This window comes from Bombus impatiens, unplaced genomic scaffold (assembly GCF_000188095.3).
Source record: "Bombus impatiens unplaced genomic scaffold, BIMP_2.2 scf_0089, whole genome shotgun sequence".
In the NCBI taxonomy this organism is placed as follows: domain Eukaryota; kingdom Metazoa; phylum Arthropoda; class Insecta; order Hymenoptera; family Apidae; genus Bombus; species Bombus impatiens.
This window is the reverse complement of record NT_176508.1, coordinates 2074979-2096448: the sequence shown is the minus strand read 5'-3', so window position 1 is coordinate 2096448 and position 21470 is coordinate 2074979. Positions and strand designations below refer to the sequence as shown.

Below are 21470 nucleotides of genomic sequence, written 5' to 3'. Positions count from 1 at the left end.
GTTTTTCGAAACTGCTATAAACTTGCCCGTTAATTAAAAATAAACAGGTGTCTGTATCTCGTGGATTAATGTTACCGTAGATGCGTAGACGATATGACTACGAGTATAATAGACGATATTTAAACCAATGATAGTTAAAACAAGCACAATTTTATCCACTGAAAACGGGAATGTATAAACGAAAGCAGACACGGTGCTGAAGCTGCGAATACAACGGAACGTAAATTGAATTTTGCAACGAGGGAAGATCAGATTCGAGGGAGGAAATTTAACGATACACGTGTCTCATAACTGCAGGATTATCTAGGTAAATTTTAGGTATTTTATCTTTCGGTTCATTTTCGCTTTTAGTTATAATTATACTGTTCGCCTTACATTAATTCTTCGCGTATCGATATTCAAACAGTTAATTGTTATTTATTTCATTTATTACTCTCCATTGAAGTTTGTATTACGCATATCGGTGAGATATTTTGTATCGTAGGTGGAGCTATAGAAACTTGCCCTATGAACTTTTATCAAATATTAACTTTGCCGTTCTCCGAGATCAAAAATTTTCCCAACCCTTTTCGTATCCTTTTACCGTGTCGATTCAACCCTCGCCTAACATCAAAATAACACCACGGAACGGGAACGTAAAATCCCCGTAAAAAGGCCATCGTATCAAACTTTCTCTATAAAAAAAGAAAAAAGAAGAAAAAAAAAAGAAAAAAAAAAGGAAAAAACCCTCGATATTTCATGTTGCGTGGTCTGATCCTTCCTTCTTCTCTTTGCCAACCCTTTCAAACTCGCCTTCGACACCAGCATCTTAAAACGTTCTTTCCGCAATCTTATTTCAGGATAGATACGTCCGAAGAAGAGCGGACGCAGAAATAAGTAGATGCAAAATAAATGAAGCGATGGAAGGTAAGCCGGATGGGAAACGTGACGGAAACGTAAATCGTATTACGGGCGGCATAATCGGACCGATAGGCACACAGCGATGGTACCAGTTGCTTCGCAACCAGTTGCTCGTTCAAAGGGTGGTGGCCACCCTAAGCTCACTGTGGCATTCCCTCGAAAAAGCACCACCCCCTGCCCCTTTCACCTCTCCACTTTCTAAGTTCGCCTGGGTTTACGAACCTTCCGCCAACCTGGTTCGTAAAGCAGCGAGTACAACGTTGTCTAGACATCGCGGAACGAGCGCGTGGAACCTCGAACCGAAGTTTTATCCACGGTCTCACCCTCCGCAAAGAGATCCTCGTGGGGGCGAGATCGCCACGCCTCCCGCGTCTATATAAGCTACCGGTCCGACGTGGAAACCTCACTTGCAACTCGACCACGGTCAGGAAAGGGTACGAATCCTTCCACGAGTACGAGTCAGCTAGCCCGGTACACGTATCAATCGATCCTTGATTACTCTATTCGAGAGGAAGACATGAAGTTCAGCCTGTTCTTGTTGTTTTGCTTGTTCGCCGTCTTCGCTGACAAGACTCTCGGTAGCCCCTACATCGACGACGGTGAGTAACTCTTTCGCCTCCTCTTCCTCTTCGTTTCATTTTATTTCCTTCTTCGATTTAATTTTCTGAACTGCGTCCGAGTGTGATTCGCAAAGCAATTGGAAAAGTATGGCGAATGAATTGGAGGTACGGGAGGGATTGGTTGCGGAGGTAAAGACGACGTGGATTCGAAGACGACGATCGGTGTGATGACTGTGGGGTGAATCGTAGATGGAAGATTGAAACGAAGCTTGTTTGTCTTTAGATGGTAGAGATTTTCGGGAGTGACGCTATTCGCAAAATCTTGGTCAATTTAGAAATTTTATAGTAAAGGGTAGATATTGTTTCCTGTTGGGCGTTGAAACTCATTGGTCGTAGAAACTTAACTTGAAATTCAGTTTGTTTAAATTTCGATCGAACGATATTTAGATGTTAAATTCTTTCGAGTTTTGACATTTCTAGTTTAGGTCGTTTTCAAGTGAACTTGGATAGCGTCGTAGGAATAACGAGACGTAATTCGAGCTTCGCGTGGCTGATAAAATTGGAAGAAAATATAATATCGTTTATTTTTCGAGCCTCGTTCGACTTTTTGTAACGTAAAGCTTTTTGTAACGTAACCAGTTAAACTGGTTTAACCAGCGTGTTTCAAAGATCGACATATCCTAATCATTATTTGTCGTGACGATCGCGAAGCGTTCAATTGCAACGATAATGATATTTAAATGTCAATTGCACTCTAAATTGTCGAGACTAAGTAGTTAAATGGAATTAAATGGAGTATGAATTTACATCTCAAATATCGAGAGCAGAAAAGCAATTTTTCGTTGTAAATTTTGCTTCCTTCCCAAAATATTCTCTCATTTTTCGTTTTCTCGTACAAATCTCTTACGACATTTCGATGGAAATGTTGTATGATTTTTCGAAATTTGTTAAACTTCAAATCTTCTATACTAGATATTTAAAAGAAAATCAACAAAGTTTAGTTTATCGCGATACGTTGTATTTAACTGGATAGAGCAGTGTGCGACTAGTAGTATAAACCCGTATGAAATCGGACGCTCAAGTAGCGATTACTTACACATTATGCCTTGTCCGAAGAGTCGATATATCGTAACCAATGCTCGTCAATTTTGCTTTCCTTCTATGTATATTTATATTATATATACAGTATATATATATATATATATATATATATATAGTTTCTTTCGTTCTATGTATATTTAGATGTTTAAAAATTTGAAGCAGTGAAAAGATTACGGTGTGAAAAGTCGTTGACACAAAAATTTGTTTATTTCAATTTCGATGAATCTTGTTAAGCGTTTGGAGGAAAGCTGGCTAATAAATGGAATATAATTTTTCGATTTGAATATCTCGATACAAATAATAGGTTTTCAAGGTAACATTATATTTATCGTGGTAACTAATTGACGCGAACGAAACAGTATCCGATGGATGCGCGTTACGCAACAATCGTTGATTGAAAAGAAAATGAAATCAACGTCGATCTGGCTAACCGCTTTAAGCGATACTTTAATTGAACGTGCGGATAATTAGATTCGATGGCTTCGCCCGGAAATCTTACGTAACACGCGTACAGTACGATACGAAATTTAACATGGAGTGTATTAGTCGGTGGATTTTAATGTGGACGATTTTACGCGAATTTAAACGAACCTTGCGAAATACAATTTTCCGATATATTGGAAATTCCTGTGAAACGAATACATTTTTTTCGTATTAACTTTACCTTCGCTTACTACCACGGTGTGATACATATGGTATACATTCGATAAACACATACGTGAAGTTTTGTAAATTCTATTCTCTCCTCTGTTAATTATATTGCTGTGTAAATTACAAAATTTCCAGCTCGGTCGAATAAAATTTAATGATAGATCATCCAATATCGAATGATTAATTTTATTATTACGATTTATTAAATTTAACTTATCTGAATTTAATTTTTTAACGTATCTGAAATGGAAATATTACTAAATAGATACAATAGTACAATGATTTACTACGCGTGTAATTTCTCTATCGAATGAATAACTTTGCTCGCGTATTACGACTATCGATCGAAAAATCTAGCAAACACTGGATGCTCGGTTCGCTTCCGAATCGTTCCAGCAAACGACCATAATTTTCCAGTGAAAAAACTTTGTAAAATTTCGCAAAATCTCTTGACCAAAGAAAGAAGAAATTTCCTAAGAAATTGCTCGATTTCGCGGTTGTTTCGTCGTTTTTACGTATCGCGAGAATACCGAAACATCGACAGCATTGTTGTTCGCGACCGGAAATAAAGACGAGAGGCAAAGGCATTACCTTAATCCTGTTTTAAGGCTGTTGATGAGAATACAGACGACGAAGAAAACGAGGAAACCAATTTGGGGTAACCAATTTGCTATTGCGCGTTTACCACACGATCCGTTTCCGTTAGAATTCAGAGTTGCTCTTATTCCCGACGAATTAATGAATAATTCCCTTTGGTGGATCGACTTCTAATATCAGCCGCATTCTAATATCGAGTTCGGATCGGAACTCGAGCCAACTGATTTTTCCATTCGATCAAAGGATTACTCTGGTAAATGGAACATTGGAATTGGAATTGGAATTGGAACTTCAAAGTGGATTATTCGTTGAACCTAACCGAAGGAAGAGTAATTCAAATGATTACATTTGAAGAAAGTTGAATGGAAAATCGGTTGATCTTGTAGGTATCCGTACCGGTGCTATTGCTTCCCCTTTTTTATTTTGTTTTAATGGTAATTTTATGGAAATTGGACAGGACTTAATTTGGGAATTTATGATAAGATTTCGTGGATAAATATTTAGCGTTTGAGAAAGAGACTGGAAGGGTAGGGTAGGTTTTTTTTCGGCCGATTAACCACGTCGATGGAAGAGAGTAAGGACCGGGTTTGTGCAGAATATAAAATTTCTTTTAAAATATAATATTAGGATGGTGGTTGAAATGAATTATTTGGGAAATTTTCGAGCTGCTTCTACGATGAACTTGACGAACTCGATGATACAGCAGATGCGTATCAGATTGTTTAAATATTTGAAATAAATTGAAATCTTTGAAAATTTGAACTCCGACGAACGAAATCGAGATTGAATCGTCTAAATTATTTCTTAAAATAAAATTTCTCCAAATTTTTTCAAATTTCTTCAAATTACTAAATTGAATCTTCCAATAATTACAAATTTTCATTGGAAATTTTAACAAACCACGGTTTTTTCACCACAGTTTTAATATGCTAATTTCAAACAATATATTTACGAAGGATGACGATGATGTTTGACTTTCGGCGAGGAAAGTAGAAAATGAGATTCTATTAAGATCTTTGCAAACCTTGATACCTTCCCTGTGAAGGACAATGGTTTACGTGATCCGCTTTGCAAAGTGTCTTCATAAAGTAACGCGTATCAAGTATTCTTTCGTGTTTCGTTTAAGATAATGACAAATTATGCTTGAACGATTGTTTCTAAGGATAACAACACTGCACACAATATGAATATCTGACTTTATAGTAGGATATATTTCTTTCTCTACAAATATCTTTTTCATCCTCTTAAATTATATCCTCTCAGAATTTACGAATATTATTTGCACAATTTCTCACGCGTCTCTTGATTAATTGGCTGTAACTTTTCAAACAAATAAAACGAAGCTATTGTTCCGATTTCGCCAGGTGCACGTGTTACACCTGGTAATCCTCTTTACATTGTCGTAAAATACGAGCCAATAATTCCGAGCTGGATGTCGTGATATTCGCGAAACGAGTGTCGTCGAAAGAAGCGGACCAATTTGCATGAAATATAAGTAGAGAAGAACGTAGGCGACCACGCCGACTAAATATATATATCCGTTGAGAGGGTTTGCCGAGGAAATGCTCCTATTTTTATTTTTCCTCTTCTTCGCGATACAATTTACCCTTTTATGAACTCTGTTAATGGACGCCGCCGCCGCGTTTGATCCACCTAGCTATACGATACTTTCTTTTTCCTTTCGTTAGGAAACCGATTTTTCCAAAGACCAGACCACTCAACGGTTCGGAAAGCAATCCTCGATTATTCAAAGTGTCCTCTTTCTTAGTAATTTTATGTAATCGTTGATGTATTCTTTTGTAAAGGTACTTATTTTACAATTCACGCAGTGTAGCTGTTGTAAAAGTTTGCACAGTGAAATGTTTCACCGACAGAAAGAATTCCTTCTTATCGAGCGATTTCTCTATGAAAATTTAACTTGATCGCGGATTCCTTCGATTATACAATTTTTCTTCTGTATCGTTCGATGTTTCTCCGACTATGTTTCTGCGATTCGTCGTGATCCGTATTAAAAGCTGCTGTTGTTACCGTTAGTGGGGAAAAAGTGGGCAAAAGTATTTTCGAATGAAAGTTTTCATTTTTACGATTTCTACTTTCTGTAATTATCTCTTGTTCAACTGACAGCATAATTACGGTGTTAACGACTCTTTCAATGTGCGTTACAGAGGAAGATTCGCTGCAGGTTGCGGATTCGGATTATACAGACAACGCATTGGAGAATCTGATGAGAGCGGCTCAACAAAAGTGAGTATTTACTGTATCACTGTACCCAATTTTTATCCTTTCCCATCCTCTTGCAAATACCATTTGTCGAATTTTTATATTTTCATCAAATAGACTTGCATGTATCTCTTATAATCGTTAAATAGAAAATCAACCTTTAAGATCTTTAAGAACTCTGGTAATTTTGTTATTTTTCCAATTAACCTTTGCGCTGCGATATTCGAATTAAAACACCGTTGCACATCCTCATTCGCGTTAAGATTGCACTTTCATTCGCTGATTCGACGGCAAAATTGCAACAAGCTTAAAGATCAAACTCTTTAGCGGTAAAGCAGTTGGAGAAAATAATTAAACAAAATTTCGATCTCCTCTATGCACTATGAATTTCATTTGCAACGATTAATATATCTCTTATTCGAGAATAAAATTCTTTTAATTTCTATCCTGCTATCCACGGAATAGTTATATGGAAAAAATAATTTTTCCATTCGAGAGAAGCGGTTAATAAATTAATTAACACCTTGACTGTCACGCCGAAATCACGTGTTTCGCTGAGGACGCCACGGGAGTATTTTTATTATTCAAAGCATATAGTGGCAAAATAATAATAAATCGACGATGTAAGACAACATTCTTCCCCGATGGACCGTTTATCTTATTGGTGGTCACGGGTGACCACCGTGGCGCCTTGCTAACAGTTGATAGCGACATGTTATAACAAGGCTTGGTTTATTTCAACCAACCATTCGCATTTTATTTTGTCGTTATTTTGTCGTAAGCGAACTGTGCAGAATGTATCATTGAAACGCGTTGAAACAAGATATTAGTAAACGGTATTTGCTCATTGTATATATAATGGTAAGCTATGTGCACACTTCTAACTTCGATCATATGATTATAAGGCAGCATTTACGATTATTATTTTCTAATGTAATATTTTATAATAATATTTTATAATAATATTCGTAGATTGCCGTTCAAAGATATGGATGCAAACACAGTGCACCGTTAGATGCAAAATTTGTTCTCATTTTTTTTTTATCGATGTTCTATTAAAAATGCCCTAACTTTTCCTGCAATTTTCATGTCAATTTTCATACAATTTTTACAATTGTAAGAAAAGTTAACCACCGTGGCGTGACAGGAGAAACCGTGGCCGGTCATATACGACCAAGGTGGCAGTCAAAGCGTTAACGGATCATGCAGCTCGAAGGTTGGACAACAAAGTTGACAAATATTTTTACACGCATCCTTCTCCCGTCGTTGTCTCGATGTCTCTGCAACGTATTATTCAGATACCCCTAATCTCGAGTAGACGTACCTCGTTGATCTACTTGTTCAGGCGAGCCTGCATAAGACGGGGTGGAAACTGTGATCATCGACCAAAAGACTGCTGCTACAGTTCCAGTTGCAGATGCAATTTGTGGGGCTCAAACTGTCAGTGCCAACGAATGGGTCTGTTTCAGAAATGGGGCTAAACGGCTCGTCCGTTTTCCCTTTTCTTTCGGCGAGAACGTTTCTCCTTTTAGCACGCGACGCGATTATCCGCACCACTCGTACAATTCCATTTCAAGATTTCGTTTCGTCTCTCCATATTTTTCCTCTTTCATACTATTATCCTTTTCACCATCTGCGAATGTTTTGCAGTTTTAAGCGGTTTTCTTATACAAATTTTTTACCGTTGTCCGCTGTTCACGGTCTAAAAGTTCCACGTGTTATCGATTAGATTCCGATAGAATTTCATTTGCGGCGTACGATGGAAGAAAAACAGTGATCGAGAAAAACCTATCGATAAAATAGCGAGCTTCCGAATATGTGCATCGCGGAGAGGCTGAGTTTTTATGGTATTTTTCCCTGTTGCTTCCTTTGCCTCGTTTTTTTTTTTAATTATCGTCGAAAATACTCGACCAAGTCTATGTGTCTCTTTGGTTGGTATCTTTTTTTTGCTTATATTTTCAGCGCACATCTCGTATCTACCGCTCTATTGTACTCGATTTGTACTCCCCTATTGTACTCGAACGATAAACTTCATCCACAGCCAGTTCTTCATTTTCTTTCATTCTTTTTTATTACATATTTATATATTTTCCCGTTACATTCTTTAAATGAAATTATTACGTTTTGCGTCCTTTCGTTTCTTTATTCTTATTATTAATTAAGATGGACTTGGTGGCCTTGCGCAATCTCAAACCCCATCGAGACGTAGCGGGAAGTAAGGAAATAAAGTCTGACTGATCGTTTTACTACATTCCTATAGGTGGTTTTTTAGTTTCTCTAAGAGGCGAATGGAACTATCGAGTAGCATGTAAAAAAGGAATACGAAGCGGTTCGTACGTTAAGGAAACCGATTCTTCCCCTTGAACGACGATAATAAGTTTTTGAACGAACGATGCAACAATAATTGTAAGTCTGTATCTAGCGCAAGGAAATGTACGTTTTAAGTTAAAACTCGCCTACATTCTGTCAGCCTTCGATTACTTCATGCTCCATAATTATTTTCGAAGAAAACTCAATTAAATGGTATTAACTTAAAACGGTACAAAATGGACAAAAATTAGCGAACAGGCGTTTTGCTTTGTGATAGATTTCCGCATTGCCAATATACTTGCTATGAATCCCTCGAAACTTTCTGTTCCTCGTAAGACACTTATCGCGTAATCGAGAATCGTGCCTGTTATCCTCATAAAATAATTATCACCAAGAACAGAAAAAAAGAAAGAGATTATATAAAACTAGCATACAGACAGGATGAACGACTAATAGCGAATAAAACATTTCATCAGGCTCGATTCTCTGATATTTCAGGCCGTCATCTTGTTCGATCGGCGATAGATGATCAAAAATTGAACGATTCGATGAATTTTCAACGAAATAGAAAAATCCTATGGGTCTTTTACTGTCTTCTGATTGGTGTTTCCTCTAGTCACTTTTAACAATCAGACGTCGGTGTCCTATGGATTTATCGCTGACGAGGATGATCACGGCCGATTCGTAGAATAATCGATCGAAGCTATTTAATAAAATTGATTCCTGAGATGTAGAGAGAGAGAGAGAGAGAGAGAGAGAGAGAGAGAGAGAGAGAGAGAGAGAGAGAGAGAGAGAGAGAGAGAGAGAGAGAGAGAGAGAGAGAGAGAGAGAGAGAGAGAGAGAGAGAGAGAGAGAGAGAGAGAGAGAGAGAGAGAGAGAGAGAGAGAGAGAGAGAGAGAGAGAGAGAGAGAGAGAGAGAGAGAGAGAGAGAGAGAGAGAGAGAGAGAGAGAGAGAGAGAGAGAGAGAGAGAGAGAGAGAGAGAGAGAGAGAGAGAGAGAGAGAGAGAGAGAGAGAGAGAGAGAGAGAGAGAGAGAGAGAGAGAGAGAGAGAGAGAGAGAGAGAGAGAGAGAGAGAGAGAGAGAGAGAGAGAGAGAGAGAGAGAGAGAGAGAGAGAGAGAGAGAGAGAGAGAGAGAGAGAGAGAGAGAGAGAGAGAGAGAGAGAGAGAGAGAGAGAGAGAGAGAGAGAGAGAGAGAGAGAGAGAGAGAGAGAGAGAGAGAGAGAGAGAGAGAGAGAGAGAGAGAGAAACTCGCGTTCTCATGACACGAGATCAAACATCTCTCTTATTTAAATTTTAAACGCACGTGTATGCATTACTAATTATTAATGAAAAATACAATAATGGATGTTATCGTATCGTATCGGAAGGTGGATGTACATGTACCGATATATTATATGGAAATATAATATATATTATATATGTAACGACAAAGTAATTTTCTCTCCTGAAATCCCGTTTATGTTAATCATAGTTTGTATAACTACCAGCCAGGCTGCTAATTTTATCATTAATTCAAATAATAATATTAAAAAAGTTTCGTAAGATAGCAGAATTCTAAATTAACTTTTGTTTTTTAAATTCTTGGTTTTTATGAAATACGTAATGAGTGCAAACTTTTCACCGATGTTGGTGTACGTAGGGCTTTATTCCTTTTGTATTTGTTCATATTTCATTTTATTAATAAACTTACCTTTCAAGAAGATCACGAGGAAAGTTTTACGTTCGAGAGACACGAACTTGAAACGACATGGAAGACCAAAGCTTGTTAAATCCTCTCACGTATCAAGGTCGTCCGATAAAAAATAACTTCGTACAGACGACGAAACACAACTCTACGATAGAATCTCTACTTGAAACTTTGAGAAGCGTAATCCCCTTATGCGCGTAACTTCCCTCTCTTTGCTTGACGTCTGCATCCATAAACCGTGTTCTAGAAACGTACGTTTCGACTTGCTAAAATTCCAACACATAGTCTGCGAACGAATCTATCAAACGAAATAAAGAAAGCAGAGAAACCATAACACAAAGGGATAATAGCAGCAATTTCCAGAAATATCGACGACAATTCCGAGTTAAAAATCCGTTTTTAAGAAGCAGGAACGAAAATATCCAAAAGAAGAGACAGAAAAACTACGATAACTGAAATAAACCGAAACGAGCAAACGATCGAAAGCCAATTGTCTTTGGCTACTAAAACTTTGACGTTCCAAAAAGAAACAAATACGCGAAAGAATGCTGGGAAAAAGTGGCAATAAATTTCTTATTAGCCAAACATCGTGTCCAGTAGAGAAAGGCTTGATACACGGGGAACGAAGCAATTCGTAAGGCACGAGCGTCGGCGTGAAGCGACAAGACGAGCTGTCCAGCCAGCTGGTCACGAGTTGAAACTCGGCCAGAACACGAAACGAAGCGAACGAGACGTTGTCCGAGACGAGTACAGTACCGGATCGAATGGGTCGACCAACTGGATCGTGACGTACGTTTCATTTATATCTTGCTGTGTTTGCGAGATATCGCGATCCACGCGAGGATCCGCGTCCTCGAAACACGAGGAAGTCGAGGATCGAACGGAGACGAATCGCGGATCGGTCAGACCTTCTTATCTCTCTTACGCTGTTTCTTGGCACACGAGCAGTAGGAGAAGGTCAAACGAGTTAACCTCGAGGAACCACGACGACCTACGGGCCACCCGTCGACTCCGTATAGTAAATAATCCTTACATCATGGTAATGGAACAGACACGGCGGATGTTGGGGATTTTTCGACATGACGAAAGGTAGGCGTTTGACAGTTTTACGGGACAATTTTATGGGGTGTCGATCTTCGTTTATGGGACGGCAGAGAAAATTTGGCAACAGGGATTTCGTGCAATTTCTTTTCGGAATTTATGACCTATTTTATCGAGGGAATTCCCCGCTTGCTTTAAACGCTACTTGTTCGGTGTATTGTTATGGTTTCGGTGTATCGTTCGATAGCGAGTGTTTTTCATTCTTTCGCATTGAAACTGACACCTCGTTCGGACAGACAGATTTCGTGTAATTGGGTTCTGGCGATTTAAATGATCGATTAAACTCTGACGTTGATGCAAGGAATGTTCATTGATTCAGGCGATAAGAATACCTGATCAATTTGAGACGATACTTGGAAACGGTAAATTAATAGATCACCTGGAAATTTGTGTCACCAGCTATGCGACATAGTTGATAGATCCTGTTGACGGGTCGTGTCATACTTTTCGTCACGCACGTGTCAACGTTTTATTGGACTTGGGTCAATTGGTTTTCCAGGTCGTGTCGCCCCGTGTAATTGCACTGGCTAATGTAATCTAGTTAAGGAAAAATAGAGCGCTCCCCAGGATGATGAAATCATAACAACCTCTTAATCTATATCTCACGTGTATTATAGCGAAATTCTGCGGCTTATTTGGAACGAGTAAACATAGCAGCAGCAGCAGCAGCAGCAGCAGCAGCAGCAGCAGTATTTCAAGATTACATGGAACGAGTCATCTAAGTATTTATTACACGCTGTCATGTGTCGTTCGTTTCAGTAATGGCATCATTGGATGCATGGTGTCCTATGCTATTTCCCGTGGTAAATTGTTTCATGGATATACGAAAATAGCTTGTTGATTCGACTATGCTATACTAGAGTGATTAAAATTTTACAGAATATACGTAGAACGAAGCCTAATAATTTTTTAATATACTTTAACGATTATAATTAAAAAGAGAATCGTCGCGTATTGTTAGGCGTTAACTTTCTCCATGGAATAATTATTAAGTTAATTTTCATCTAATAATTAATACGATTACTTAGGTATATATACGTTAGTTTCCGTGAAATAATTGTTTCTGCTGTTAGGAGACTGTTAGGAGAAAAATTTGTTTGGAAGCGTTTGCAGCGAACTGTTAAGTTGTCCGAAAAGTGTCTTTCTTTTACAGACCCGTCTTTTACAACGATGCATCTTTATACAAACGTGAAACCTAATCCGTCGAACGTCGTGATCTTTATTTTGATAGGACAAAATGGATCGTAGGTAATTCGATGAAACAATATAAAACGAAAAACGTTGTAAAACGAAAGAAGCTTTTCGGACGACGTAATAAATGTTTTGAAACAATTCTTGCGGATTAGAAAATATTCTGCAGTGAAAGCGAGGGAATCGAGGCCGGAATCTCTATCATGGAGTTCGATGACACGGACACAAGAAGGAACCACGATCTCTGGATCACGTTTTGCACGAGGTTCGAGTTCAACGAACCACGGTTCGATTTCCTACGACTCCTATCGTTTTTGATGTTCGTTCTCGAGATAGCGAAACGTTAGAGGGAGAACCGCTGCGAGAGAAGATAAGATTCGCAAGAGGACGAAGTAACATATACGTAGTTGCCTAATAGTTTGCTTCATATCGGAATATTTCACAATTGTTTTAAGAAAGAGTAGAGAAGCCATGGAATTTCAAAGAATTCGGATGTTGCTGAATGATCGTAATAACGTAGCAATCACGAAACTACAACGAATCTCGAATTTTGCGCTTTCCATTCAAATATATCTCGGAAAATTTGAAACGAGTAAAGTTTCATACAAACAGCTATGCCACTTTGTTTAAATAACGATAAGAGAATCTAAATACCATGTGTCAATCGTGAAGACATAAATTCTCATTTTCTCTTCGTATCTCTACATCGCAAATACCACTAGCTGCAACTAACGAGAAATAATAGCCGACTATGCCATCGAAACGCATATTTACCGATCAATACGTGACATCCGACCGATGTTGAACTCGTAAAACTGGCGAAACTCTGTCGAAGCACGTTATAACTGTTAATAAAAGCGTGCATGGTTAATTATTTGGAAGGATGAGCTGTTTCCATATAGAAGATCGATGTACAACTAGTTCGATAATCGAGCTTCTCGTCGAAATTCCCTCCGCTTTGTAACAAGCGGCTTAATTACATTCCTTTGTTCCTGCCGATATTTCGTTTTAATCGCGCTGATAATTCTCGACGTTCAAGTTACAAGTTCGTTGACCCGATCAAAGCGAAATCAAAGTCATTCGTTCTTTCGATCGAACTGGTAACGCTGTGTTACGCGGATGAAAACCTCCAAATCCTGGATCTTTAATTTCCTTGAAATTTACTCCGACGTTATTGCACGCGTGCCTCAATTTCAGTCGTGAAAATCCAACTAGATGAGATGATAGGTGGATCGTGTACACCGGAAAACGGAAAGGTTGTACGCAGTTTTAGCGTAATTTCGAGAAGCACGCTTTCGTGGGAAGTTCGTGCGTATTCTCGTTCTCCAGTGAAATAACAGCAACTTCTTAATGAAGCAAAGTTGCTTTTATTAAACCTACCGATTAGCCGCTTGATAGGAGGATCCGGGGTTGTTAAGAAAAGTACAGCGTATTTTTATTTTCTCGTAGTGCTCTGCGAGTACGATAAATCTGGAGTGAAAATATGTAAATTAAAATAGCAACGATTTTGTTCATAATGGAGAAAGATGTAATTACCTTGTACTTTTATCGCGTAATTATCTGCGTTTCGCAAGTTGAGCGAGAAAACAGGATAAATAGGGGCGAGCCAGGAAGTAATATCACGGAATATGAAAATCCAACGCCAGGGATAATAGAGGGAGGCTGTAGAAAGCTCGCGTAGAAAAGTAACTGGAAGGCAAGACTCTAAGCTATGATTTGATATTAAAAACAACCCTTAAGTGAATAGGCGCAACTTCCTAAGGAAACAATTCGTTAAATCTTATTCGTTACACCTGTTTTTACTAGATCAGATAGGATGCCGATGATGGAGATGCCGACGTAAAGAGAATTCGACCTTTTGCGTCTAAAAATCTTGGCAACTGGATTTTACGCTAATCTATCAGTGAGACGTTTGAATCTTGAAAGTTGAACGTTTAATCTTCAGTATGTAGAACTATTTGTCGTTTGGAGTAGAAAAGATTTTTAAAGAAAATGTTTGCAAAAGATTTTCAAACTCCTTTCTTTCGTACGAAACGTCCTAACGTGTCCTACATTTAGTATCGTTAACCCACCGCATCCGCACAGAAGATATCTCGTGAACTAATTTTTACCTGAATCTATGAGCGATATATTTACCACTTTACGCGTTACTTTACGAAAGAGCTTCGAAGCCGTAGGTCTATGGGTATTTATACAATTACTAATAATTATTAAAATAATTAATACTAAATAATTAATTAAAAACTACCCCCGCTGCAGTATCCCGCTGCATCATCTGTGCGAGGCATATGAGCTTTCTAGAAAAGGCTATGAGGCTGAGAGGCCCTTCAAATTGATTTAGTGCTAAACAATACCCAATGGTTTCGAGGACCAAGAAAACTAAACATCGGACAAAATGTAGAGTTTTCCTGGAAGCGGGACCTACTTCAACGCATTGCAAGATATTTCTACCATTAGGAAAGGGCAGCAGAAGGATTAATCACGAGAATACGTTTCTCATACGAAGCTTATAAACGTTGGAATTTCACGTCCCCTTTCTTTTTTTTTTTTTGAGATCCGAAATATCCCCTTCTCTTAAAATATAACCTCGCGTAAGCTGCAATGCATCAAAAGATATTTCCTGCGCACACGCAAAATGATCAATCGAACGCAAAATACACATTAAACGGACGCGCCGTAAATAATCGAGAACTGTATGCATAACAACGCCAGTTTCCTTTGCATAATCGTACGCTCGTTTTACGATCACGTTTGATATCCGTGACGGATTCCACGGGATTCATCTTCCGCGAATCCGTTCGACCTTTATCGGCCGATCGATCGACTCTGCCGCCTCTTGAACACGTGCTGCAGAACCGTACGGCACCGGTGCGATGGTTAACGGTGATTCGCTTTCGAACGAGCGCGGCGTGCTCGTAAAAGTCGCGACCTTCGATAAATCAACCTTGAACGCAGGGATGCGGACAGAGCTTGCACGCTTGCCCGAGGCTCACGCTCGTCCTCGCGACACCCCTCAACGAACCACCCAGCCCTCTGCGTGCTATTGCGTAAGATTACTATGTGAGAACGTGCATAGCAACCTTGAAGAGCCTCCGCTACTAGTTGCCTCGACAACGATCCATCGACACTCTACCAGAGGAGTAACAGCGTTCTATGTTCTGTGTTTGTCGCGTCTTTCAATGTGAAATGTGAAGTTCGGGCCAGACGACGAAATTGATGGCGAACTGATATGTGGATCGAGGTGACTGGACATTTGCCAGATACTCTTCTCCGAGGATTTTGAAGCGGATGGTACACGAAGACACGTAGCATATGCGCTCTTCTTTGTATCGAGAATTTCGATCTTCGTCATCGAAGTTACGGGTTTTTGTAGAATTTAAGGATCAAGAGGACAAAATTAAAGTTATTAATACTTGCGCGATAAATCATTTTAATAATAGTGGTGGATTTGTAAGTTGAAAGTTGCAGGTTGTAGATTTTCTCTGTACGTATAATTCATTAACGGCTTGAATTGCTTGATGCGCAGGGCGGACGTATGTGAATTATTAATAGCGTGAAACATTTCAAGTTTATATTGTATTACGTTTATGTATAAATAAACGAATATTTTCTTCGATCGATAACAAATTATAGTCGTCGGTATCTATCGTCTGTTGACGATACGCAAGTCACGGAACGTGTTAATTATAAAATGAACTAGAAAAAGTGCTAATTGCAGTTATTATGTACGAACTTGTTAATTTCTAATTCAAGCGCTGCTGTTCTTCGAATTAAATAAAGTAACAACACGTTAGGTATAATTGACACTATTATTTTTTATTCGATTGGGAAGGTATAATTGACTTACTTAATAAGTCATGATCATAGTAGAGATAGCATAAGAAGATCATTGTGGTAGCAAACAATTATCGCGATGAGCTTTTGTGCGAAACTTTCTACGCTGACTAGAAATAGGAATAAGGAGATCGACCAACAAGTTAGAAGTTTCTCTGTTCTAGTAGTTAACAAGAAGACGAATGTTGTACATTCTTCTATATAGTAAATGTGAAATGTACGCGAGAGAAGATGCGAGAGATGCATTGTCGAAACTTCCATTGTCTCATGGACGAAGGAAAGTTAAATTGGATCCTGAACAAGTAAAGAAACGGTTCAGTTAGAATGGATCAGTTTGCACATTAATGATATCAATATGTTTTGTTTCAAATCCATTACCAATGTTACGTTATTACGAATGAGATGAATGAAATGATATTCCAAGAATTTATAACCAAACGATTGCTTCTTTCTTATTCTGCCGTAATGGCTTGATATCGCTTATCGTGTGATACGTATTGCAGTACTATTTAACGAGTTTCTTCTTTAAGAATTTTTATGATTTCTATGTTATTAATGGATTTGAAACTAAGTATGTAGGTAACAGGTATGTAGCTACATGTAGATATTAATCAGATCTTGGGATTGTGGAATATTCGTAATTGATACAATTTTAAAAAGGAATAGTCACGATATTAATTTTAGACGATAATGATACATTAAAACTTTATCATTTAAAAAAATAGTTAATATCCTAAAAGCATCGATTAACTATATAGATATATATATATACACTCTTCAGTTATTCACTAAGCAAAGACATTACTATATTAAACGGGCAGTGTTCCTTCCACTGCCAATATTTGATTCGTTCATCTAAATTGTTTAGAAATATAATCCTTTTGTTATATCGATCAACGTATTGAAAGTATCGCTAATAGCATAATATTAATCAATCGACCCACGATTGGAAAGAATATGAAAGGATAGGAAAAGCGCCAAAAAATTTATTTCATTGTATAAAACTGACTCAAAATATTACCAATAAGAATATTAGTTTTCATTTTTCGAAGCGGAAGATTCGAGAACTTTTGGTGCGAAATGTTTCGCCTCAACGCATAAGACGGAAGGTTTTAAACGATCAGCGATGGACATCGGTATTTTCATGAATCGCATCCGCAATTCATCGGTCGTGAAATAACGAGTTTCGCGTAATGTTTCCCTCGCAGGTCTGCAAGTTTATTATCCTGAAACATCGTTGTTGCCAAGGAAACCATAATTTGAAAGCGAGGACGATGCTACGTTTCACCAAGCCTTCGACATGCCAATGAATGGACGTTATTATTAGTTAATTTGTTGCGAGCGTACGAAGAATAATCCGTGCAAAGGTATGACGTAGCATACCTTGCTCGTGAGAAAATATTAATTACTTTATCCGCAATGAAACACGTACTTCGCGTTACTATTACATATTTAGTATCGTGTATTACAATAGTGTACGAATGTTGCCGAGATTAATTAACTTTTGGTAAATCATAATTAAAATTGCTCTGTATTGGAAAGCGTTATGAACAACGCTGCACAATTTTGTTAAATATTTTGCAAATATTTGTGTAATATACAATATAAATATATTCAATTGACAGATTATCTTGAATATATAACATCAAGGGATCAATGAAAACTAGAAGATTAACAAGTTCTTATATCGTTGGAACTGGTCAATGAGTATTAGAGAATTATAAAGTTTCTACGTTAGTGGTTACTTTATTGCACGAAGGATCGCGTAGTTAGCACATTATATGATAATATTAATTACGCTTAAAGTCGAACGGAAATACCTGGAGGTGCACATACAGGATGAGAAAGAGGATCAAGATTATGGTTGACGCATTAAATCAAATACGTTTAAGGCGATGCCCGACTAATGGCCCTGGTATTTAATAACGATGCCACCACGTATTTTGCTCACGTTGACTTCTTATAACAGTTCGCATGACATACGCATGCGAGTGCGTTTCCTTTTTATTGTGTGTAAAACATATGGGATATTGTTACACTTCCGCAATTATATAGTCCTACGTCATAACATCTTGATATTTGTCAGTGTTCGTGCAAGAATGTAAGAATCTTTGACACAACCAGTTTTTTGTCAATTTACAATACCAAAATCATATCATGTATGTATATGTATACGTTAACAATTTTTACTATTTTCTTTGTTCTGCAAACAAAAAAGCAACAAGTATACATTTTTTATCAACTTGATCATTTCGTTCTGTACTAATTGCAACTTTAACCAATTTTTCTTTCTTAATTTCTTTATCTTAAACGAGTCAGCTGTTTCAATAATAATCGATGCGATATAAAAGTACTGTATCTTGTTTCTGCTTTATAAAATGTTACGAATATTTAAGTTATGAATATAAATTGAACGTACGATGAAATAAATAAGTTTTTTCAAATGACGACCGTGAATTCCTAAAGCAATAAATTTTTCAAGCTTGGAGCAAATGGAACAACTGTCTCTTATCTCAAATAAGTAATGCGCAAACTAATTTACTGGCGACGACAGCTTTATTGTCTTGAAAAGACATATAGCGTTACATACACATCATAGCGTCTTCTCCTCGTATATTAGAGATATAAATTCGCAATATCAAGCCTACAGAACCTAAAATTCTAAGATTAATGTCATGAGAAGGTTTTGCGTCATTTCCAGACATAATGTAAATACGTGTGCATCAAAACTTCAAGGTGCAAAAGATACGTATCATGTGGTCCATTTTTAAATTCAACGTTCCAAGACTTCGGTGTCTACGTCTTTATAGTGTTAAATAAAACAGGCGAGAAAACGAGAATACTTAAGTACATTACGTCAACAGAACTGCTGTTAAAAGACATTTACAAAAAGAACAAATAAAATACAAGTGTCTCACTTTTCTTTAATTTAATGTTAATTCAATTAATCACTAATAAAATCACCCGGAATCAACGATGACGTAAATTTAATAAGTTACTGCCTTTTGATGCTTTACAGTAAGCAGAAATACATCAGCAGCGGACTTGTTAACGATCGATTAACACCAATTAAATTAACGTTAACACTCCATTTATCACAATGCTGAAGACCCGTGAATTATCGACTAATTTACTTTTTCAACCGGATGCTCGAGTTGAAGCCGCGATGAAAAAAAAGATGCATACTCGGGGAGCATTTTATTCCAAGAATGCAATTGTAACGGGCATATACGGCGGCGGCTATGAAAGCATACGACAGCAATGCAAATGCAAGTGTAGAGGGAGGAAAAACGAGAGAAAGAGAGAAACGGAATCGGGCGAGAAAGAGAGAGAGAGAGAAAGAGAAGAAAAGGTTGGGTAGTGGCCGCGGTAAATGGTGCGAGAGAGAGGAAGGGAGAGGACACGACGCGACGGTGAGGAGCATTCGAGTCAGCTTGACGGTGCCGGTCGCCTCAGTATGCCGCGCAGCGCGCAGGCTCGCGTACGCGTATTGTTTCTCTCTGTTCTCGTCTCCCTCGCTCTCCCTTTCTTTCCTTACTTTCCCTCTCTCTCCCTCTTGTTGTCTCGTATGCACGCAGCGCGGCTAGAATACGCAAGTACAAAACATCTCGCGGGTCACTGTTTTCGCGTTTACGTGTCGTCGTTCCGTTAAGGTTTTTTTTCTGCTCCGTTGGTCACGCGCGCCAGGACAACCCAACGAAATTCAGGTTCTTCGTATACATATCGTAACACGTTAGACGTGTACAACACGACGAAATTTCTTCGAGAACCAGTTATCGACGAGTGTGCGTGCATATACGAGGCCAGTATACGTCGTGACACAGTGACACGGTGCGTAAGGTTCGTAGTGAAGGAGAGTGTGGCTCGCGGCGAAAAGCATCGCGAAAGAGCGGGAAACTCCGATATACTCGACGGATTTTCAAATCGTTTGACACATCGGAGATAGAGACGAAGCATGGTTGGACACTGGAGAAGACTCGACGCGAATAAGATGGTCTGGCAAGACGTAGCGAATGCTGGAACGGTTACGAAACGCGGTAGAAGGAGACGTGGCACGAAATGAAACGAGTTTATCCTCGTACGATCGATAACTATAGCACCACGGTGAATATCAAGCGGTTCGTATATCCAGCGTGCACGAACCTAACCTAGCGAACTACCTGTTCTTTCGAGCCTTATACCTTCGTAAACACGGTCGAAGAAATTGTCTAATAATTTCTGGCTCGTCAGAAAGGTGTTGACGTGAAGTTAACGCTTCACACACCAAGACACAGCGTAGAAGTATCCGGAATGTCAGAATGAAAAGCTTCGAGTTATTCAGGAAGTAATTTTCCTCGCGCGCCATCTTGATCCGTCGATAAATAGCGATGACAGGTGGTGGACGCGATTGTTGATCGACGACCGCGCGCGATTCGATCGCTCATGATCGAACGCTCGATACATCTCTTGGTGCGTGCGCGCGTGCAACGGTCGCGAGTAATCCCCGGAAGATTTCTTCCACGAGGGACGCCTACTTACGAGAAGACAGAAAATTACGAGAGGCGAGTGAAACAGCGAAGAGAAGAGAGAATCCGAGGCGCTTTTATTTTTAGCCAACGCCGGTTCGCGCATCGCAAAAACCGGTTTCCAAGTCTCTGCTCGAGCTCGAGCCACGAGGTAGTAAGGTGCGTATATACGCGAGAAGGGTTTTAGCTGAAAAGGGAGAAAGCGAGAGGGAGAGACACGCGATATAAAGGCGGAGTATGCTTCTTTCTCTGTCGGCGGGTAAAGAAAGAAAGAGTGACACGGAACGTGGAATTCTCCTAAGCCGATACATACCTCTCCCTACTCCTCTTCTTTATTCTCCCACCTCGAACTATCGATTGCGTGTATGCACGCCTGCACGCGCCTATCCATACTCGACGTGTTACGTGACATCGTATCGGGAGTGTATGATATTCGATTATCGAGTAAGTCGACGACGAGATGTTCATCACCGATGTAATTAGCCATCATATACCTCGGTATATGTACACGTCACGGGACATCGATAAATCGTTACAGTTTCTCGAATCGATTTTACTAAACGAGCGTAACAAGTCGGTGTGCATAAAGAAGAGAATGTGAATCGAACGAACGGAAGAGTTAAAAAATAACGAAAGTAAGAAGAAAAGTAAAAGAAGGAAGTGTTTGTATTGGATTGTTGCGTGGCATACGAGATCGGCGAAGACACGAAAACGGCATGAAGAATGGCAACCGATTCGAACAGCCGTCAAGGTGTAAGGGCGGTCGCCACAACGACAACCGATCCGCAACGAAGCGAAAAGCGCGCCGTCGCG

The 21470-nt window shown here is 38.9% G+C and overlaps 2 protein-coding genes across 3 annotated transcripts in view; both read left to right on the top strand.

The window, feature by feature from the left end:
* Positions 1–1293: 1293 nt before the first annotated feature.
* On the top strand, positions 1294–7853 carry LOC100742498 (U8-agatoxin-Ao1a). The gene is made up of 3 exons (XM_003485862.4): positions 1294–1499; positions 5975–6053; positions 7348–7853. Exons 1-3 carry the CDS (start codon positions 1418–1420, stop codon positions 7508–7510), a joined length of 324 nt encoding a protein of 107 aa, XP_003485910.1. The 5' UTR covers positions 1294–1417; the 3' UTR covers positions 7511–7853.
* Positions 7854–19586: 11733 nt separating this feature from the next.
* Positions 19587–21470, top strand: part of LOC100742372 — a 53523-nt gene continuing 51639 nt past the window's right edge. Inside the window, exons 1-2 of one of the 2 annotated variants that reach the window (XM_033324977.1) lie at positions 19587–21101; positions 21196–21470. In XM_033324977.1, coding sequence (XP_033180868.1) covers positions 21381–21470 — 90 coding nt within the window. In that variant the 5' untranslated portion in view covers positions 19587–21101; positions 21196–21380. The other variant, XM_033324976.1, reaches the window with a different exon arrangement.

What these genes read in the sequence shown, in the direction of transcription:
- LOC100742498 (XM_003485862.4), top strand. Translation starts at nt 1,418, where the DNA reads ATGAAGTTCAGCCTGTTCTTGTTGTTTTGCTTGTTCGCCGTCTTCGCT. An exon ending in TAGCCCCTACATCGACGACG is followed by an intron (nt 1,500 to 5,974) that starts GTGAGTAACTCT and finishes TGTGCGTTACAG; the next exon opens with AGGAAGATTCGCTGCAGGTT. An exon ending in ATGAGAGCGGCTCAACAAAA is followed by an intron (nt 6,054 to 7,347) that starts GTGAGTATTTAC and finishes AATCTCGAGTAG; the next exon opens with ACGTACCTCGTTGATCTACT.